This window comes from Petaurus breviceps, unplaced genomic scaffold (genome assembly GCF_028583685.1).
Source record: "Petaurus breviceps papuanus isolate PSGF00001 unplaced genomic scaffold, PetGlider_PUasm1.0 90784, whole genome shotgun sequence".
NCBI lineage: Eukaryota > Metazoa > Chordata > Mammalia > Diprotodontia > Petauridae > Petaurus > Petaurus breviceps.
Window position 1 is genome coordinate 11,742,419 of NW_027187345.1, and position 23,324 is coordinate 11,765,742.

General features: G+C 32.4%; 1 protein-coding gene across 4 annotated transcripts in view; it reads right to left on the reverse strand.

Moving 5' to 3' along the window:
- STXBP5 (syntaxin binding protein 5) overlaps positions 1-23,324 on the reverse strand; it is a 202,417-nt gene that overhangs the window by 36,384 nt on the left and 142,709 nt on the right. Inside the window, exons 19-21 of one of the 4 annotated variants that reach the window (XM_069069725.1) lie at positions 14,423-14,485; positions 9,247-9,306; positions 9,099-9,146 (exon numbers count right to left, since the gene is read on the reverse strand). In XM_069069725.1, the coding sequence (XP_068925826.1) occupies positions 9,099-9,146; positions 9,247-9,306; positions 14,423-14,485 (171 nt within the window). Of the gene's footprint in view, positions 1-9,098; positions 9,147-9,246; positions 9,307-14,422; positions 14,489-23,324 lie in introns of all 4 variants that reach the window. The other 3 variants (XM_069069724.1, XM_069069727.1, XM_069069726.1) reach the window with 3 other exon arrangements.

Consider the following 23,324-nt stretch of genomic DNA (forward strand, 5'->3'; position numbering starts at 1 on the left):
TATATAAATACATATATACACACACACATAGTATAATAAAGCAGCATAAATCATACAAAGAACAATGGCTCTGAAGTCAGAGTACTTGGTATCAAATACTTTCTCTAATGTTCATTACTTGTGTGACACTGGGCAAATTATTTAATTTCTCTAGGCCTCAGTTTTCTCCTTCATACAATGAGAGGATTAGACTAGATGGCCTCTGAGGTTTCTTCCAACTCTAGACCTAGAAACTTTTTAAGGTTAAAAATAAATTCCTATTTTTAAACATTTAAAACATTGATTATAAAACAAGTTTATTTGCTTTAAATAAATAAAAATGTTAGTTGAAAGTTAAGCAATTTTTCTTATTGAAAGAATGATGACTCTAAATTCCCACCCAAATCAGAAATTTAATTTTTTCATGTCACTAATGATTTCTACAATGTAAAAAATCTATTTTTTCACATATTTAAGACATTTTGAAAATTTATCCTGTTTTGCAGAATTTAAAAGTTCTTAAAGTGTCCATTTGAGGTCCTTACAGGGGAAAAACATCTTAATATAACTGATGAGTTTTGAAAGTAAAGCCTGTTAATTTAATTAATGTCAACATTTTATTTATTTTAGCAACATTCATTTTGAAAAATGAAAACATAGACAAGAAAAAGGTCTGGGAAGATTTCTTTGTTCTAATTCTTTTTATCAAAAAATATGAAAGTCACTAAATCAAAGATTATTTAATAAATGTCTCCTCATATATTAATGACTTCTTACTAAAATGTTAGAGATTTACTTACACAAACATCTACTCAATACGGTATGCAAAAAAGAATATATATCATATGTACATATACATACATCTCTATATATGTGCATGCTTCTCAAAATGTGTACACATGTATGAAAACATATATGCGAATATACAAGCAAATACATACATAGATATGTACAGACACACAGACACACTTCATATGATCTGAAGAATTAAAGATTAAGTAAATTCCCCAGAATAGGTAATCAATTTCAGACATTGTCCTAAGTGTTTTGTAACTGTTTCACTTGATTCTCACAACTTCCTTAGGAGGTATGTACTATTACTATTCCCATTTAAAAGATTAGGAAACTGGAGCAAAAGTGGGGCAGAATTTAAGTAACTTGCCCAGGGTTACACACCTAATTAGTGTCTGGGGCTGAATTTGAACTGAATTAGAATCAGGTCTTCCTGATTCCAGGTCCAGCACTCTATCCATTGTACCATCTAGTTGCTTATAGGTCATCTAGTGTAACATAAAAAATGTCCATTTGATTTCCTTACCCTGCTGCAAAAGAGTTCCAGAAATTGCGTATGGCATAATATTTTACTTTATTAAAGTCACACAGCTTCTACTGTTCTTACTTTATAAAAATATATATCGCACAAACAAATCCATTATGTCAATTAGGTGAAATTATATATTTAATAGGCTATTTTCATTGTCAAAATTATTTGCAAGCTCAAATTTCTAAGCTTATCTATATCTTAAAGTCACAAATATTATAAAATCTAAATATTCATGTCTTTTTTGTTTTTTTCTGTTGTCTAATGAAGTATTTATAAAACATACAACACCATATTCTATCATATTTCTTTTATATATCCATTTATTACCTTTATTCTTTCCTCTAACCCATTATTATGTGTTTTTTTTTTTCAAATCAAAGGTTAAGTAACTTGCTCAAGGTTACACGGCCAGTTATTTCTGGGCGTGGTGATAAGTATCTGAGCCCGGATTCAATCCCAGGTCATTCCGACTCTGGGGCCAGTGCGCTTACTCACTGTGCTACCTGGCCACCCCTCATTATTGTGTTTTATAGCTCCTACTGGTACTAGAAAATTTCTTCTTCTTGAAAAATTTTGAGCGGTATTGTTTTACAATAGAAGGAAAATCATTTAATGAAAATAAGAGCCTACAGACAGCTTTAGTAGTATAATGGAATACCATGCAAAAGAGGTTGAAAGATCTTAAGAGGGGGTAAAGGATATCTAAGAGAGAACCCCAGTATAACAATATTGCCTCATGTTTACATACTGCTGCTTTACAGTTTATAAAGTACTTGCATATCAAATTGAATTTTTCCTTACAATCACCATAAGAAGCAAAGCTAATACCCAGAGTGCCATTATCACAATTTTATCATGTTACAAATGAAGGAATCCATGCCAAGAAAGGTCAATCAATCTGCCCAAGGTCACAAAACTTAAGTCTCAGGACTGGAACTAAAATCAGACTTTTTGTTGCATAGGGTACAGTGATCTTTGATTTATATCTTTCTGATTTTTAGAAATGTTACTTTGATTTGGGTTTCCAAAATTAAAATTAAATCAGAAGAAAGTGGAAGACAACAATTAGATTCTAGCAACTTCAACCCTTTCATGTTTAAATGATTTACTGGCTCTTGAAACAAACAAGAAGTAAAGTAGCTGTCTGACATAAATTCTTAAAGAAATATAAATGATGTAAACCAATCACTATAATGAAAAGACAGAAAAAGCTAAGAAAATTATTGTGGGCAGTCAACACTTTGATCTTCAAAGATACCAAAACATGATTACCAATTAAGTAGACAAGCTTCTATACAAAACAATACAAAGTGTATGACTGATTTTTTTTTTTGTAGTATTGCCTTAAAAGCAGGGGAAAATGACTTCAAAGAAAAACAAGCCTACAGAGAGGTCATTATGAAAAACTAGGTAATTCAACTCATTCTGAAACCTTGAATAAATGAAACTGGAAGGATAACAAACTGACACAAAATGAAGGATATCGGACTAAATGTTCTCTAAGGTCCTTTTCAGCTCTAAAATCCTATGACATCAGGAAAGAGGCATGCTTACATGCTTGAAGTGATACACTCTCATAAGTAATAAACAAACTAAGGCTATAACACCAGTACTAGATATATGATGTCTATTATTAAAAAGTACAAAGTGGTGAAGTGACAATACATGATCGAAATTGTATAGATGAATTCATTCTGAAGTTATATAATTTTAAAGGAATTCAGTGATAGATTATCAAGATACCTTAAAGAGGGGAAGATTCCAAAAGAACTGAATAGATCATGCCTTAATATTTACCATAAAGAGGTAACCAATAAGATATCAGCAACTACTCTATCATGTGTCAACTTTCTAATTTTTACATGGCATTTATCAGACTATGCTATATATGCAAAGGAGGTTCTTGATGCAAATATAAAGGAACAAGAAAGATTTCAGATTTTACTTTCTATATCAGACAATATCATAATAATCATACTATTGAAAGGTGCAAAGAATGTAAGATGGTACTATATTCTGTTATTATTTGTTGAATTTTTTGAAAAGCAATTGACATAGAATCATAGAATTTCAGAGCTTGACAGGACCTTAGAGATCTCTCTCAATCCCATCATATTTCAAATGAGGAGACTGAGACTCAGAGGTTAAAGGATTGGCCCAATGTCATGGCTGCTAAGTAGCACAGAGAGATTGAAATGTTGGTTTGGTCTCTGGACTCCTAGAGCAGTACCCTTTCCAAAATCCACACTGACAGAATAAAATTCAAATCTCATACATATTTTTTTTAGTGCAAGAAAAATATGAAGAATTTTTAAAAATAATGTTTACCTGAGTTAATTTTTATTTGCTCATTTTTTTTACTGAACAAAAGAACAAGTTGTAGCTTAGATTAATATTATTTAGATAAAATGCAAGACAATAAGATGAAGAAACCCATGGATAAAAGGTCAATGGTATTCAGATATTTTAGGTCTAGGAGACTCAGTAGAACAAAATACACTATTAAAGCACTCCTCAAACAAGATGTCTTTCACATGTATGTTAAGAAAATACAAGATTCCATAATAGATGCAACCACAGAAATAACTTTGTTCAATGAGCCACCAAGTATCAATATTACATAAGGCATTAAAGAGGGAGATATATGCTCACCTAAGGTGTTAACCAGTGTCATGGAAGCTGTCCACAGAATTCAAAGAGAAGAGGGATACCCTATTAATGGCGATGTTCTCCAAACACTATTTGTAGATGACACTGTGATAACTGCTTTGAGCTCAGAACACCACACAAAGCTTCCTCAATGAAATCCATGGTCATGTGAAAGAGATTGGTATGACCAATTCACACTGGAAAAACAAAGTAGATGAAAAATGTGTATTTCCTGGATTACAATATACACTTGGAGGGGTAGCCCACTAGGTTAGTCCATTAGTATATATAATATATTGAGTAGGCACTGAATATGGACAATGAGGTAGGTCTAGACTTGACCAGGAAATGATCAGGGTGTATTTCATTTGGGAAACTGTATAACACTTTGAATGCTCTTGAATGTTTGCTGATGTAAAAGCTCATCTTTAATGCCAATATTTTCCTTCTGATGCTGTATGACTAAGTTATGGAAGACCACAATCTAAGAAGAAGCAAAACTGTGGTTAATCCAAAGAAAATGGAAACATGAACAGGAGATCTAAGTACACTGTGGCATATTGCCAAAATGACTTATGAGTGAAATGGTAGGAAAAGATGTGATGAATAGCATGTATGACTAAGAAAGTAGATGAGTTATGTACTCAGAGAAGGATAACAGATAGCATCAGTACTTCACTACTGTCCTCTAAATAGCAAAAGAACAAGAAGTTCTTTAATATGCTAAGTAGAAACTTTGTGAGGGATTACAAAGACATGGAAAAGAAATGAACAAGATGAGACGGCATGGAGAGGTTATGATTTACGCAGATGGGTGAAGTACCCAAATAGATGAGAAGACAATTCGCCAAAGTATTAGGCAGTATTGGTATAGATAGAAAGACGCTCCAGAACACTAAATTTGCTGACCAGATTTTATTTTTAAGAATGAAAATACATAAATAATAAAATAAAATAAATTTTAAAACAGTCAGTATGTCAATAATCTTCAGACTTGCATTATCCTGAAAAAGAAAAAGAAGCTTCATTAGGATACACATTGCCTTGTATGATAAAGAAAAATGTTACGTGTGAAATTTAATTCCTATTCATCCATACCTAAATTAAGACTAGTTAATAGTAGAGAATATTGAAATTACCTCGCACAAAAATATTCCTGTCACATATATAAGGATTCAGTTAGTTATTGTTGTATAAGGCAGACTTGTACAATCCCATTTTAAACATATCTCCAACAGTCAACTGTGTGTCAACAGATACCTTTAATAGAAGATAAAACATTTAAAAATTATTTCATTTTAGCTTTATAGTATGTGAAAAAATGATTTTAAAATTCACTACTTTATTACATGCAATTAGTACATACCTTTTTGTTCAAATACTAAAGAATCCCAAATGGATCGCTATGGATTCCATTTTTAAACCTGCAAATTTAGAAAAAAACTGAGGGTAGGGGATCGAGGGGAAGCAAAGCACAAAAGAGACTATATGAGAAAGAAAGCAATGAGGTACTGCATATGAAATATGATGCATATGCACAGTAGTGTTGCACAGTGGAAAAAAATCACTGAACTGGACTGAGTTCAGAACTGGAGGCCATTTTTAAACTGATTTTAAGCATGTTACCCTCTTTTCTTTTTTTGTAAAATGAAAGGATTGGTTTAGATGTCCAAGGCTCTTTCTGTATTTATTATTCTATGATTATATGAATTAAAATAGATGTAAGACATCTTAAAATGACAAATGATATACTAAAATGAACATGCTAAAATGTTTTGCTTCATTCAAAATAATGTGTAACTATCAAATGTGTGAGATCAGAATAGTGCTAATAATCAGTCTTCTCTATTTTAAAAAATACAAATTTCTCTTAATACTCATCCTAAAGAGGAAATTAATCACAGGCCAAACATTTTTTCTAATCTGTTTTATAAGATATAGCATGATAAAGTTATAGAATTTTAGACACAGAAATCTCTAGTATCTATTGTCACTCAGGGTAAGAATTTTTTTTCAAAGAATCCCACACAAATGATCATTCAGTCTCTGTTTTCCAGGGAGTAAAGTAGGGGAAGGGAGATGGGGAGGAGGAAGAAGAAAGGTGAAAAGGCAAGAAGGCAGGAGAAAAAGTCTCAAAGCAAAGTCTCCACTGCACCTCTGTGGAGGTTTAGAGAGGTTACTATATGTGGAGGTAACCCATTCAATTTGTAGGACAGTTCTAGTTATTGCAAAGCTCCTTTTGAGGAGCAAAATCCTATAACTTATATCCATTAATTCTAGCCATTTGGAAAATTAAGATAATATTAATACCTTATATGTTACCTTCTAGTTTTCAGTGCTTCTTCCCCCCCCACCTTCCCCCCCCCGCCTAATTAGAAAAATAAAAAGGCTCAGAATGGTCAAGAGACTCACTCAGGTTCAAATGAGGAACAAATAGTAGAGTAAGGACTAAAAATCAGGTCTTCAACTTCCAGATTAGTTGTGTCTACCGCAATGTCCCTTAATAATGCCTTCTGTATTAAGACAGAGAAGGTCTATTCCATCTTCCTTATCAACAGCCATTCAAATATTTGACAGCTCTCCTACCTTCCCTCAGTCTTCCTTTTACCAATACTAAATATAAGGAGTTGACCTTCAACTGTTTCTCAAATGACAAAATTTCTGGGTCCCTAACTATTCTAATGGACCTTCTTTCTGATGAAATGTAGGTTGTTAATGCCTCTCTTAAACTGCTGTATCCAGAAAGGAACAGAATATTCTAGATTCTAACTGAGAAGTAAGGTTTTAATGATGCTGTTTTCCTGTGATCTAGACATTATTGTTCTACCAATACAGCTTAAGACTAAATTAGGCTTAGCAGTTGTATCAAATATTTATATTACCTTTGTGAATAACCAGAATTCTTGCACATTCATCATATATAGTTGCTACCTGGCTAGGCTTCCTCTTGGTTTGTGACATTTCTTAAAACTAAATGTAAAACTCCATCCCTGTTAAATTTCATCTTGTTGGTTTGGCATAGTGATGCAATTTCAAATCTTGATTTTATCATCTCCTCTCCCTCCCACTTTACTTCATTTGCATATTTAACTAACATTCATTTAAGATCTTCAAGTCAGAGAAGGTTGGACACTGAAGTTCCTTTTAGATCTTGTTCTAAGCTATGATCCTATGACCAATAAAACTGCTTCTTAAAACTGCCTTTTCCCCAGAGTTTTGGGAAAATGAAAACACAAAGTAAATCCCCAAAGAAATTTCCTGGCCATTCCTGTGGAATTTTTGCTTTGCTCCTATTTTGCTACTATCTATCAAAGAGAAGTAGTGACATTCTTGGAAGCTATGTTGTGAAAGGGCACTTGAAAAGACTCTTTGCTAATCATGGTGGTATAGATGACACTAAAGAGTAAAAGTGACAGTGGTAAAGGAGGACAATCAGATGGGTCTGTATTCAGTGAACAAGGAAGAAAAGCTTTATCAAATCAAGGATTTGGAACTCCAAAGTATAGGATGGAGCAGAAAGGAAGTCTATCTTAAGAGAAAATTGAGATTCATCAAGAAGTCAAAACATGTTTTGCCTTGGTTTTGTAATAGAAGCATTAACAGCATCATTGAAAAAAAATCTTGTCCTGCCAGAAGCTGTTTTAGGAAAACTGAGAACATTCATCAGTTTGATATTTCTGATGATTTGGGGGTCTATATCCTCAGATACTGCAAAGTAGACATCATTCTTTGGCAAAATCAACTGTTATGTTCCACCGCAAACTGCTTATTGATTACTTTGTGAACTCTGTACTTGATCTCTAAATTAACAAGTTCTCAAACTGATAAGAACTCATTTGCTGGATAAAAAGTTTGAAATCATTTTTGTCTCATAACATTCTCTTAAATAACATCCAAACTGGGATATCATATCTCTTTATTATCTTTCATTAAAAGTTAAACTGCCAAAATAATCTAATTCCTCAATTTGTATTTCTTAATCTACATATGAAAATCTTGGGTGAGTTTCAGCAAATGATTATCATTCAGGAAGATCACTATATGTGCTGCAAAAAAGAACTAGGAAAAAAAGTTGTGCTATAGATTTCCTGTATGTAATTTTAATGGTTTAATAATAATTACCAATTCACTAACAAACCACCAATGTCAAAGAGATTAAAATGCTTTTTGCAATATTATTAAGAAAAGCTCCTTTCCCAGAAGAAACCACATACTTTTCCCCTTTTGTATCCCAATAATATTCATCCACAAGACCATAACAGGGTTCAATTTATAATTGCATGCAACATGAATCAAATTTCAAAGGACATGAGAAAATTCTACCTAGGCATTTAAAGGGTTATACTTGATAAAACTTGAGATATTTTGCTGTTCAGAAAATAGTCCAGAAATTCTAGGGGGCAAAAAAATCAAACAGTGAACAAACAAATTTGGTAAGGAGAAAAAAGAGATAACATTTATTTATTATCCAGAACTGTGATTTTCAAAGTTATGAACTATAAAAATAAAACTGTGCAAATATCTACATGCCTCTAAATCATATTTGAAAATATTTTTTACTATGAGATTATGAATTTAGTAAAACACATTTTTGTTTTACATTTTAAGATTCTTTCACTGAATAATTTTATTTGAAAAGTACAAAAGAAAATTTAGGTGGATAAAATATTAATTCATATTATCCTTATTCACTATGGGACTTGTATAAAATTTCCTTTTAATCAAAAGCGTTGGGAGACAAAATGCTGAAAATTACTGCTCCTAAAAAATAAATTAAAAACCTTTTTTAAAAATGTAGGAAAAATAACTGAAAGGAAATAAATGGACATAAGAACAGCTAAATAAAGTGTTAAAACATGCTGCTTACTAAATAAACTGAACCCTGCTTTATTTTTAAATATTACCCAAGACAAACTCACACTAAATTAAAAGAAAAAGATGCATTCCACATGTAATTGATTTTTTTATAATTATAGGCCCAATGAGTTTAGAAGAAGTAGCTTAAAAGATTATTATCACAAAGAATAATAAATTAATACACAAAGAATGCAATGAAATTCCATATAATAATTTTTAAAAGTTGGGTTAGCATTTGTACAGCAAGGCACTGGATTAGAAACAGAAAAGAGAATTTTCTATTTCCTACCGATATCATTGGCTACCATCTTGGAAAATTTTCTGCTTTTGGTCTTCACTGGAAATAATATTTTGAAATAAAATGTCAAAATCTATTCAAAGAAAATTAAATAAAGTATGAATAAAATAAATGAAATGCTTTAAATAACATACTATACCCTTTTCTATAAAATTAGTCACTTTTTGCTCATCATCAGAATTGTTTGGCGATGTAGAACCTACATAAATGAAGACAATGAAATGAACATGAAGAATGGTAATCATTCACAAATACTGAAGTTTTGCCAAAGGCATAATTATAATAAAAGAAGAAAAGAAAATAATCAAAATAATCTCTAAAATGTAGTCATACTATTTACAGAAAGTAGGATGACTTTTATTTAGTTACAACTGCTATAGTTCCTAGAATAGAGTACAGAAATAGCAATCAGAACTAAATCTTAAAAGAAGATTCAAATCAATCCTAGCATTTAATAGGCTTTTAATGTACAAAGAAAGCATTGTGCTACTCATTGGGGATGAAAAGAAAAAACAATCAATAGTCTATTGGGAAGAGAAGACGTATACAGATTATTAAATTAAATTAATATTAAAAATAATTAGTAGTTGCAGTAGGCAGGAGAAGACAAAAACAAATGTGGGGGAGAAGGGTTGGGAAAGGCCTTAGGATGTGAGACCTATGTTGAACCTTGAATGCAGTTAAAAGATTCCAAGAAGGAGAGGTAGGAAAAAAAAAGTATACAGGCATATAAGAAGAGCCTGTGAAAAAACAAAGAAGCAGGAGATGTAAAACTGTTCCTTACGGATACCAATTTAGCAAATTCATGGATGCTAGAGAGAAGAAAGGCCAGGGCAGTCTTTAGAAGGCTACCCCAGTAATCTCAATTGGTCACTCCATCATTCAACAAGCATTTAGAGATGAGGTCCTGTATTAGTGTGGCAAGTCTATGATCAAAGAGAAAAGAATGAATTCAAGAGCTGTTTAAGAGGCAGGATCAAAAAGACTTAGTAACTGATTGGATGCGGGAAGTGAGGGAAAGTGAACAGTTGGCATGGATCAGAGATTCTAAGACTGGTCGACAACTAGGAATGGTAGTGCCAAGTAGTAATGAAATCTCTATTTAAAGTTATGTATTAAAATATAATTGACATTCCTATCTCTTCCTAAGAAAACATTTTTAAAATGTTATGAAATACAGAAAACTCAATGAAGCAAAAATAATATTTGGTCTAAATTATGTTTCCAACTTAAAGTTAACTTCAAATTTTTCAGGATTAAAGAATTTCCTTATAGAGTAAATGCCTGATGTTACTCTATATGAAGTGATACTCAAAGTCTATTATTACCAGTAAGTGTTAGATAAAATTGTCTAGGCATTTTTTGTTTTTCTATTCTTTAATTTGTCGCTTTCCTATTTTTCATTTTCTTTCCCCCACCTTCACCAACATCCCTGTTTTATATTTAAAAAAAAATAAAACTGTTACTATGTTACATCATCCCAAGCCAGATTTCAGTCGCCAAAATTCGAAGGTATTTCGAATTATTAGACACTCACATGTAATAAACAAATGTACATTATAACTGTTAACACAAGAAAATATTTCACTTCTTTTTCATTCAAGTTAAAGTATTTGCAACTGATTTTGTGCTTATTAATTCAAGGAAAATTACGATTACTTATGATCATACTTCAGGTAAAAATACTGTCTGGGTAGCAAATGTTCCCTGACTTTTCTGCTATTTTTTTTCTTTATAAGTTATCTTACCCAGTATGTATTATTAAATATAATCACCTTTCGGGTAGGAAAAGGGCCAACCCCTTTTCCTTTAAAATATCACTTTAGATCACAGTGGTTATGAGATGATTATATAAAAACACTTTAAAACATCATTTTTAAAAAAACAAGGACAAAAATCAATATCCTAGAAGATTTGTATTTAACACTGGCTAGGTTTTAAAATGTATCAAAACATGTTCTTTTAAGGAGAAAGAATAATTACTGCTATATTTGAGTATACATATATGTAGCTACATGAAACTAAAGTTAAACTCTTCCTTCTGAAAACATCCATTTTGAGTTACAGTCCTAAGTGATTTAAGGTAGTTCAAAAATTGTTAATATGTTCTAGTATAATAATTGTGTCTGAAATATTAGCTGAATTATTATTGCTTAATAAAAATGGGAAATATCTTCAATGCAGATTTTTAAATGTTCAAATTTTCAAAGTATAATGAATTTATAACATTTCATTCTATAATGATACAAAGATTAATTAAGAACTTATTAAATTAATTAATTTAACTTTATATAAGTTAAATTTAAATAAGTTAAATTAATTAATTACATTAATTAAGAACTTATTAAAGTCCTAGAGAAATGCAAATATGATCAATGTTCCCAGAAATAATTGAGTCATTCATAAATTGAAATTATAAATAAATTACACATTCACAGTGGTGAATAAAGTAGATATAAAGGAGGAAAGGAGGAGAGAATTTAATTTTTCAGAAACAAAAACGTATAGTATCAAAATATGAAGCAATTTTGGATTTTTCTGTATGATAATGGAAGAAAATGTTATTGGTTACTGGAATAATTAAGATTTTTAAAAATTTGAATTTAAAGTAACTTAAAAAGAGTAAATTTCACTTGTGTCCCTTATAAGTTATATCACAAAGACACATCTTGATTTATGTTATGGATAATACTAACTTCTCAAATTTAATTTTATCATCTCCAATAGCTCCCTCTTCTACTCCATTCTTTTCTTTACTTGATTGTAATTTACATTAATTTAATAGTTTACATTATTCTTTCCAAATTGGAATGGCTTATGGCACAGTAGAAAGAACAATGAACTTGAGGTAAAGACAGCTGAATTCTCATAGTAGGTAAGAGTGATACAGAAGATAGTTCCTTCTAGACAATCTAGAAATGATTTATTTTGTAATATTTACTATTATTCAAAGGCAGAAAAAGGTGGCACAGTATATGGAGAGTCAGTCAGAAAGCCAGGAAGACCTGAATTCAAGTCCCACTGATGGCACAAACTACCCTCATCACTCTGTTCTGTAGGAAACTCTTAAATACTGTTACATAGTGGAGGCAGTTTTCTCACCCTGAAGTTCTCTATACCAATAGAATCACAGTCTTAACTTTTCCTACCTACTTTATTCTTGCGATTCAGCCAGAGAAAAGACATATCCAGGGCTATTATGAATCATTACTACACTAAAAATATTCACATGAACCTTTTCATATGAATGAAATGTTTGTTAAATGCAATGAAATATGGATAGGCTTCTATAAAATTTTGAGGGATATCATAAGATAAGATTTTTCTTTCAATTTTAGTGGTAATAAGAGAATTTAATAGCAATTTTTAAAGGAAACTTAGGTACTCCATGCTTTTGGCAGTATGAATAAAAACATCTTAATGCTTATATTTATCATGGTAGTTAAACTACATCAGAAGCAGTCATGTGGTTAATTTTTAACAAAAATTACCGTGAGTTTACATCATTTCCACATATTTTAGTTAGGCTACCCACACTTTGGGTCAAATCTGTAAATTATTGATGAAAGAACATTGGTTTACTAGGATGAATTTTGTCATTAAGTTTCATGGGTGGCCAGGGCCTTTTGTGGATGTTTAGGAGTTTGAGTGAATCTAGATTTGTGATTTCATCAGTGTGAGGAACTTTTAGGGAGGAAATTTCCTCACCCAGTATAGATCACCAACTAATTTGCAACTTAGGGACTTAGAGTACTTAGTAGGGGGATAGGGTGGGTAAGTGATGTGCTTAGGTCACATTGCATATGTCAAAGGCAGGATAAAGGCCTTTTTAACATTGAGGACAGCCCTTTATCTAAAATATTATGTTGTCAGGGCCAAATGAGAATGTTTTGCAAATATTTCCAATAGCTACTTAACTTTCCTTAAGTACAGCACTGAATTTAATCTATAAAGTATAATTTGTTCTATGGCCTTGATACTTCCCTGCTCCAAAGTATTCACTCAACATTTAGGGAAGATGGAATAAAAATTTTTTTTGTCAGTTTCAGAATAAATTATGACTCAGAATTTTATGACATTCAATAGGCAGTAGGAAGCATATGAGTATAAACACAACTTTTTAATAATTTATATGTAAGAAATATGGACTATAGTTCCATGTTTTATTATTCTGGAAATTACATGTCATTGCAAATAGTTTCAAATTTAGTTTTTGAATACACTATTCACAAAGTCTAAAAAATGTTATAGCTAAGTTCTTAAGTATAAAATAAATACACTAGAGAAGAATATTAAAATGTTAAAAACCTAAAGACTATTCACAACCAAGAACCTTTAATAAAATAGTTATTAGCCTTGATTATTTATATATGAATACACACACATCTTTCTCCCTATCCTAAATCAGTAATTCATTAACTTCACATCTTCTTAACCTAAACTAGGGAAATATAGATGGACGGTTCCAGATATTACGTACAATATTCTTGAAAAACCTCAACAAAGAAAGAAGGCACATAGAATCATTAATCAGAAAGAGGTGACAAATCATTCTATAATAGTTACATAATAGATTTGCCCTTTTATTTTATAAACTTTCATAATTAAAAAATTCTTTTTAACCTAATATAAAAGGTAATTTAAGCGATAATACTTTTCATTGAAAAGGAAAAAAACATTTATTTACAGACTATAGGAAAGAAAACTATTATTCACAATACTTTTACTCTACACACCATCAAAAAAATACCAGGATGCCTATATTATCAAAAATAAGAGAACTCATTAAAACCTTAAATTAAAAAGCAAGACAATTTATATTTTAAAGGAAATAAAATATTCCAAACTTGAGCATGTTACTCTATGACTTTTTACCAGTTACGTGATGTGGCTTTTCTAGTGAAGGAAATTACACCCCTTTTCAATTTAATCAAAATGAAATCCTTCAGGCAGGAGTTCTAAACCATTTTTGTGCCACAGATCCCTTCTCAGAATGTTTTGAAATACACAAAATAAACCACATAGGATCATAAAAGAAACCAATTATATTGAAGTTACAAATGTATACATATATGTACACAATACATATGTGTATAGATACACACATATATACACACACATATGTACACATATACACATTTCACAAACCAAGTTAAGAACCCCTGTCTTAAGGAAAGGCTAAATCAAATATCACACTCACCCACACATCACAAACACAATGCTCCTGTAGACTTCTTTTTGTAAATTGATAAGCCATAGTAATTACTGGCTTCTATACAACCATAATTGTGAAAGATGAGAAAAACCACAATTACCGGAAGTAGGTGACTTGCAACGATCCTCTGGAACTACAGTCCCTTCATTAATATCACAGAGACCTGCTAAAAATACAAATATAATACAAATGTTATACACACGACATAAGTTATATTGGTTTTTTATTTAGTTTTTAGTTGATAGGCAAATTAATAGATTGTGACTGTGCTGATGCTACTGTTCTTACATTAATAGTTTATTTACAAATAGTTCTGAATAAATAAAAAATAACAGGGTGCCATATTTTGAGTGAAAGGACAATTTATCATTTTACCAGTCTTAAGAAATAGTTGTAGCACTGTGGCATACAAAAGCTGGCTTCTGAGTTAAGGCAAAGTAGATTCAAGTCCCATCACTGACTCATTAGCTGTGTGACCCTGGGCAAATCAGCTAATATCTGAATGCCATTGGTAACTCTCAAAGACTATAAATTGCAGAAGAGTTAATAATTTAAATTGGTAGAGCGACAACTTTCTCACTAGGAAGCTTTCTACATAACTGAAATCACAGGTATGGACAGCTATATTAACGATAATTTTTTAAAAAGTTGACTGAGGTATATGAATAACCATGTAATAAGATAGCATCCATTAATTTTTTTTTGGGGGGGGGAATAGGAAGACAGACTTTTCAGCACATATCTAATCTACTAATCTGACGACTGTTTCATTTCATCTGAATGACTACATATTATTTAAAACGTGTTTAAAAAGAGTATAACATCTATGCCATTATTAGCTTTTTCAGAATGGAAAATAAATTATTTCCAATGAATTTGCTCTTTTGAAGACTAAAGTATTTCAATTATAATTTGAAAATAGTTTCTTTGAAATATATTTCAGAAATGTTTACTTTAAATGTTAGTGTAAAAGATTTCATTTGGGTCAAAATGATTAAATTTTAAAATAGTGTAATTTTGTTAGTCTACTACAAAAACAATAGTATTGAAAATGCTTCTTTCCAGATACTTGAATTGTACACATATATTAATCAAAAAGTCTTTCATTTTACAACCAAAATGCTTTCAAAAAACACTTTTAAAGATAAGATTCATCCTATGAACCTGCAGCTCAGAGTAAGGTTAAAAGTAGGCTGCTGAGAAATGACAAGTCTTAGAAGTGATAACACCATATTAGTAACAAATGAGCACTTTGTAAACTTTAACTGTTGTTGTTGCTAGTTTGTAATAAATGCTTCAGTTACAGGAAAATTTATTTGCTGAATTCTCAATATTATGAGGTTTATATTCGTACTGTTGATCTATCATCTAAAGTTAATGAAAGACAGCAAGTTTCTATGTATAACAATAATGATAATAACATATTGTTGACTCAGTACCCTCTTTTCCCCTTCTCTTCATCTTAAAACCCCTTGATATAATTCTCCACTTAAAAAAATGTAGTGGCTCCTTTTCCTGCAAAGATTAATAATGCCTTTATGGGTCTCTCTTTTATCTCTTCCAGTAGACTGCAGCTTTAATTATACTTTGTTTTCTCTAATCTTTAACCTCTATCTACTGGTTCCTTCTACTACCATCAAGCATGTTAAAGTCTTCAAAAGAAAGAAAGAAAGAGAAATAAACAAATGAGAGAGGAAGAGAGAAGGGAACTGGGGAAGGTGAAAGGGAGGGAGGTAAAAGAGAGAAAAGAAGAAAGCCTTCATTAGATTCTACCAGCTAATGCTAATTGACTCCTCTTTTTCATGGTCTGATTTCTATAAGGAACTAAGTTCACTGCCACCACTTCCTCTCTTCTCACTAACTTCTAAAACCTTTGCAATCTAATTTTCAATCTCATCACTAGACAGATGTTCTCTACAAAATTATGAATGATCTCTATTTTTCTGGGTGGTTAATTTTAATAGATTTTTGTTGCTATCTTTTGTTTTCATAACACCAAAATTGTTACTATAGTCTTTTTTTGGTCTCCAATTTATGTGTTTCTCACCTCATAATCAAGACTTCCCATTTTGTGCTTATTGTACAGTTGATTATTTGTTGTTTTTCCTAATTTTAAAGTGCATATTTAGTTTATTCATTTTCTTTTTTATTTTGTTAAAGTATGTTTTAAGGACTTAACTATTCCTCTGAAGAGTACTTTAATTACATCTCAGAAATCTTGACATTTTGTTTGGTAATTATCATTGCCTTTCACATATTTATTATTCTTATGTTTTTTTTTAGCACACTCAGTATGGAGAATTTTATTATTAGGTTGCCATTTAAGACCATGTCTTTTGTTCATGCTCCATGAATTGATTACAATTTTTCTCATGCTGCGGTCTCTAAAGGATGTATTTAGTATAATTTCTCTTTTTATATTTGTTTATGTTTTCTTTGTATCCTAATACATGGTCAATTTTTGTAAAAGTGCCATGTGTAGGTGAGTAACATGTATATTATTTAGCAGTCCCATTCAGAAGGCTTCATGAGTCTTTTAGTCCTAACTTAGGTAGTAATTTGTTCAATTCTATAATTTCTCTTTTTTTTTTGAACTGCAGAATTGATTGTGTGACAAGAGAGACACTGCCACAGGATAGCCTAGTATGATGTGCCCTCATCAAAGAAGGTGCTGTGCTCTATAAGCAAAGCAGAAGTGAAGTAGCTCAAAAGAAAAACAAGACACACCAATTCAGAGAATCCACATTTGTGTCCTGTGTTAGAGCATCTTGAACTCACATTGGTCCAATGAGTGGCAATAGGGCACACTGTAATTGGACTCTAACATAGTGATGTCATGTTGGTCCTCTTTGAAAACAAAGGACAACAACCTAACCCAGCCACTCCCCCCACCAATCTTTATTAGATTTGTCCAACTTGGAAAGATATTAAAATCTCCTATTATTTTTGCTACTATTTCCATCTTCTTGTAAATCAGTGTATTTTTCCTTTCTGAATTTAGATGCTTTGCCATTTAGAGCATACAAGTTTAAAATTATTCTTAGTTTCCTGTCTGTGATCCCTTTAAGCATAGTTTAATTTGTTTGTTTATTTTTGTGAATATTTATTTTTGATTTGTCTAATAGCATGACTCCTTTTTTAAATTGAGCTAATAAATAGTAATTTTTTTTCCAGACTCTCATTTTTATTCTATGTGTCTTAATTTTTTTATGTTTCCTGTGAATATCAGTTTATTGGGCTTTGTTTTCTTATTCAATCTGTCATTCTCCTTTGTCTTGATGTATTATTTAAATATGGGTTGCTATTATTTAATATATATTTCAATCTGTGAGTTATATTTGTTATTTATTCCTTTTGTTTCTCTGGTATTTTGCGGGAGAGCAGAGGAGATTTTTTTTCAGTCACTCTTCCTCTATTATTTCAGAACTTCAGCCCTACCAGTAGCTCTATTTTCATGTAACCCAATTTCCACAAGTTATTTCCTCTTCTATACCCACTGCTACACTCCAAAATTTGTCAAAACCCTCTATCTAGTTTTGGAATTTTTCTTAACTTACTGATTTCATTTTTCCTTTTTAAAAATTTAGTTATCTAATTCTTCTCTGTTTTTCTCTTCTAAGTGGTTAAATCAAAATTCCCTACTCCTTTCAGAACTCCAACTTCATTTGTTTGTTTATTTTTTCTAAGAATGATATCTTTACCCTCATCTCATCATTGATTCTCTTTCCTTTCCATCTATTCTAAACTTTTCCTCTTGATTCATTACCTGTATAATTATTTATTCATTCTTTAGCATTTGTGTTCTCCCTGAAATTAAAGCTTTTAAGATTCCATGTTTACATTCCTTCTAACAAATTTCTGTTATTGTCTTTTTAACTCTTGTCCATTTTTTTTCTCTAAGAATTATCAATTACCATTGAGGTTACACCAGGCAGAAAGAGGTGAAGTCTCACCTCCCAATCCTCATACCTTTTTCCTCCTTCTCATGCAACTATTGTTAGATATTATCATCTTTTTTTATGCCTCATCCTTTTTGACATATCTTCTGCCCTTGAACCTCACATTTGAACATCTTCTTGGATATTCTCTCTTCTCTGAGATTTCATGATACGTTTCTCTAGTTTTCCTCCTACCTGTTTAACCTCATCTTCTCAATATCCTTTGCTGCTTCATCATCCAGAAAATGTCACCTAACTGTGGGTGTTCTCCAAGGCTCTGACTTAGACCTCCTATTTTTTTCTCCCTATGTACACTCATAATTCTCATGGATTTAATTATCTTCTCTATGCCACCGATTTCCAGATCTATATATCTAGTGCCAGTCTCTCCTCAGATTCAATTTGACATTACAGTTTGCTTTTCCCCAAACCCTTTCTTTTTCCAAACCACCTCATTTCTGTTCTTCCAGGCTCCTAGGCTTGCAACCTTCATGTTATGCTCAACACCTTACTCTGTCTACTTATCTAATCAAGCTGCCAAACTCAACATTTCCACCTCCATAACATCTCTTGCATCTGACTCCATTTCCCTAATCACACAGCTACAACCTTAAGTTCAGGTGCATTTTATCTCTCATTTAGATTATAACAACTTTCTAAATGGTTTTACTGCCTCAAGGTTTTTCCAATATAGCTCATCCCCTATATGTTGCCAATGTAATTTTCCTCATTTAGGAAAAAGTGGAGTAAAGTCCAGAGCAACCAATCCCTTGGCAAGCCACCAGTAGCCCTGGTGCAATACCAGGCCCCCTCCTGCGGGCCCCAGAACAGTAGGAGATGAATGGTCAGGGCCCCCCAACAGCTCCAGAACAGCACCAGGCAAATGGCCAGGTTACTTGCATCTGTGGCACAACACCAGGTCCTACTACAGATCCCAGCAAAGTACCAGGTTAGTGGTCAGGGCCCCTGCAGCCCTGATGCAACATTAGGTTAGCAGGCAGGGTCTGCAATATCTGGCACAACCAGCTTGGGACAGTGCCCTTCCATCCCAGGAGCAGAGCTCAACTTTAAAAGTAACAAAATAGGCCAGAAAAAAAATGAGCAATAAAACAAAAAAAGATGAACTTGACCAAAGAAAGTTATTGTGGTGACAGATGACCAAAACACAAACTCAGAAGTGGACAACCATGTTAAAATGCCTATATTCAAAGTCTCAAAGAAAAAATGAGAACTGGTCTCAAGCCCAAAAAGAACTCCTGGAAGAGCCTAAAAATGACTTTAAAAACAAAATAAAAAAGGTAGAAGAAAAACTGGGAAAAGAAATGAGAATGACATAAGAGAATTATGAAGAGAAGAATCAATAGCTTGATAAAGAAATCACAAAAAAAGGAAAAAAAGATGTACAAAATTTTACTGAAGAAACCTCTTTTGAAAAGCAGAATTGGCCAAATGGAAAAGGAGGGAAAAAATGGAAATGAAGAAAATAACTCCTTAAAAAATTAGAATTGGGGGCGGCTAGGTGGCACAGTGAATAGAGCACCAGCCCTTAAGTCAGGAGGACCTGAGTTCAAATATGGCCTCAGACACTTGACACACTTGCTAGCCGTGTGACTTTGGGCAAGTCACTTAACCCCAACTGCCCTCCAAAGAGCAAAAAAGAAAAAAAAATTAGAATTGGTCAAGTAGAAGTTAATGACTCCTTGAGACATCAAGAATCAAGCAAAATCAAAAGAATGAAAAAAATAGAAGAAAATATAAACTATCTCATTGGAAAATCAACCAGTCTGGAAACTAGATCCAGGATGGGTAATTTAAGAGTTACTAGACTACCTGAAAGCCATAATCCAAAGAAAACAAAAACCAAAACCTGGACATCATACTTTAAGAAATTATCAAAGAAAACTGCCCTGATATCCTAGAAGCAAAGGGTAGAACAGACATTGAAAGAATACACCAATCACCTCTTGAAAGAGATCACAAAATGAAAACTCCCAGGAGCATTATAGTCAAATTTTGGAACTCCTAGGTGAAGGAGAAACTACTGGAAGAAGCCAGAAAGAAACAATTAAAATATTGGGAACCACAGTAAGGATTACATATATAGACTACATTAAGGGATTGGAGGGCATGAAATGTTATATTCCAGAAGGCAAAGGAATTGGGACTACAACTAAGAATCATATGCCCAGTAAAACCTCAAGCTCATAAACCTATGGGGGAAAAATGGTCATTTAATAAAATATATAACTTCCAAGTTTTCCTAATGAAAAGACGAGAGCTGAACAACAAAAAAAAATTGATCTTTGAACAAAAGACTCAAGAGAAACATTGAAAGGGAAAAGCATTAAAAGAGGAAGCATAAGGTATTCAATGAGGCTAAACTGTTTGCACCCCTACACAGGAAGATACTTGTTAACTCTTCAGAACTATATCACTATTAGTGCAATTAGAAGGAGTATACATAGAAAGAACAGAGGTTGTAGGTATAAGGGGACTTTGAGGGGATGATTAAAAAAATATGAAGGAGTGAGAAAGAGGATTGCACTGGGAGCATGAGGAAAGGAGAGGAAAAAAGAGGTAAATTCTCGCTCACAGAGAGGTGCAAAAGACCCATTACAGTGGAAGGAAAGATGGTGGGGAGGGCCCTGGGCATTGCTAACCTTATTTTCATTGGAACTGGCTGAAAATGAGAATAACATACACAATCAGTTGGTTACAGAAATCTATCTTATTCTATAAGGAAGTAGGAGGGGAGGGGGACAAGCAAAAGGGGAGGAACTGACAGAAGGGACACTGGTGAGGAGGGAAAGAATGAAAGGAGAGAAGGATAAACAGGAGGGAAAAACAGAATAAAGGTAAATAGTTCATAATCATAACTGTGAATATGAATGGGATGGACCCACCCATAAAACAAAAGTGGATAGCAGCTGATTAAAAATCAGAATCCTACTATATGCTGTTTTTAAGATACACTTAAAACAATGAGACACAAAGAGTAAAGGTAAGGGACTGTAGCAGAATCTATTATGCTTCAGTTAAAGTAAAAAAAAAGCAGATGTAGCAATCATGATCTCAGACAAAGCAAAAATGAAGATAGATCTAATGAAAAGAGACAAGGAAGGAAACTACATCTTGCTAAAAGGTACCATAAACAAAGAAATAATATCAATACTACACAAATAAGTACCAAATGGTATAGCATCCAAATTCTTAAAGAAGTTAAGTGAATTTGATGTACATTTACAAAAATATAAATTGCCCAGATTAATAGAGGAGGAAACAGAACACAACCCCAATTTAGAAAAATTGAATAAGCCATCAATGAACTCCTAAAGTAAATAATACCCAGGTCCAGATGGGTTCATAAGTTAATTCTATCAAACATTTAAAGAACAATTAAATCCAATACCATGTAAACTATGTGGAAAAAATAGGTGAAAGTAGAGCCCTATCAAATTCCTTTTATAACACAAATATGGTGCTGACACCTAAACCAGGAAGATTTGAAACAGAGAAACAGAACTACAAAACAAGTTTCCCTAATGAATATTGATGCAAACAATGTTTTAAAAAAAAATACTAGCAAGGAAATTACAGCAATATATCATGAGGATCATATACTATAACCAGGTGGGATTTATACCAGGAATGCAGGACTGGTTTAATAATAGGAAAACTATCCTCATAATTTATCCTACCAATAACAAAATCAATAGAAATCATATGATTACCTCAATAATCTTGTCAATGCTCCAAGAAATTCTTTCAGACAAGATAAGGATGAGCTACCTATCTGCATTAGTGGAAGTGGTTTCTTGTACTGACAACTCCCTACACTGAAGAAATCACAGGTTTAGCTAACTGGACCACTAGTTATTCCTGATCTTGTTCTATTCTCTATTTGTATGTGTTTGCAGAAACTTATTTACCTGGAATACATTGCACTTGCAACTCCTGCCGAAATGATTCTCTTCCTTCAAGGACTAGCTCAGTTTTTACCTGTTCTACAAAGCACAACCTTCTTCCCTCCATTTTAAAGCTACCTCTTACACTACCATCTTAGAGTCCTTTCTTTAGACCTTTACCATTTTCACAATTTAACCTGTTTCACTTATGTGTATACATGCACACAGTATGTGACTATTAAATGCTTTGTTGGCTGCCTAGTAGAGACAGTATCATTTTGCATCTTTGTATCTTCATACGTAAGCATGCATTTTGCACATGAATGATGTAATGTCTGTTGAACAGACCTTTACTTACTGATCTTTTTTCAGTGCTATCTTCCTTCCCCTGCTCAGAGCAACACATAGAAAGAATTTTCCCTCTTTCATGTGACAGTCCTTACAATTCTTGACAGCTATCAATTCCAATAATGTTGTTCTTCAGGCAAATATTTATTTTTCCTTAATATTAATGAAATGCACTATTTCTTGGTTGTCCTCCCAATAATCTCACACCTGTTAAATGTCCACTTGAAGTATAACATTCAGTACAAAGGAGAATATTTAAGATGCAGTCTAACACACAATTCAGTGGGATTGCTACCTTCCTTGACCTAGATGGTATATTTTAATGCTGCTTAAAACCCCATTTATATTTTAGTAGCATTTCCAAATTTTTGGCTCATATTCATCTTTTGTCAACTAAAACTCCCATGTCTTTTCATATTAAGGGCTATTTGGTCTTCTACTCTGTACTTGTATAACTGATGTTCTAAATCTGAATGGAGGTCTTCAGTGCATCAGTATTAAATTTCATCCAGTTGATGACTTGTGCATCATTCCTTTTTTTTCAGTCTGATTCATGTTGCTGTATTCCAATGTATTAGCTTTGCTTCTCACATGTACATTCTCCAAATTTTAAGGATATCTTCTTTTAGATCACTTAAAAGAACAATAATTTAGATATGTGTGCCCTTGTTTGCTATCACTAAAATTTATTAACACTTTATGAATTCATATCATATTGTAAATGCATTTTATTTTCTTTAATAATCCATACTAGGGGCAGTTAGGTGGCGCAGTGAGTAAAGCACTTGCCCTGGAGTCAGGAGGACCTAAG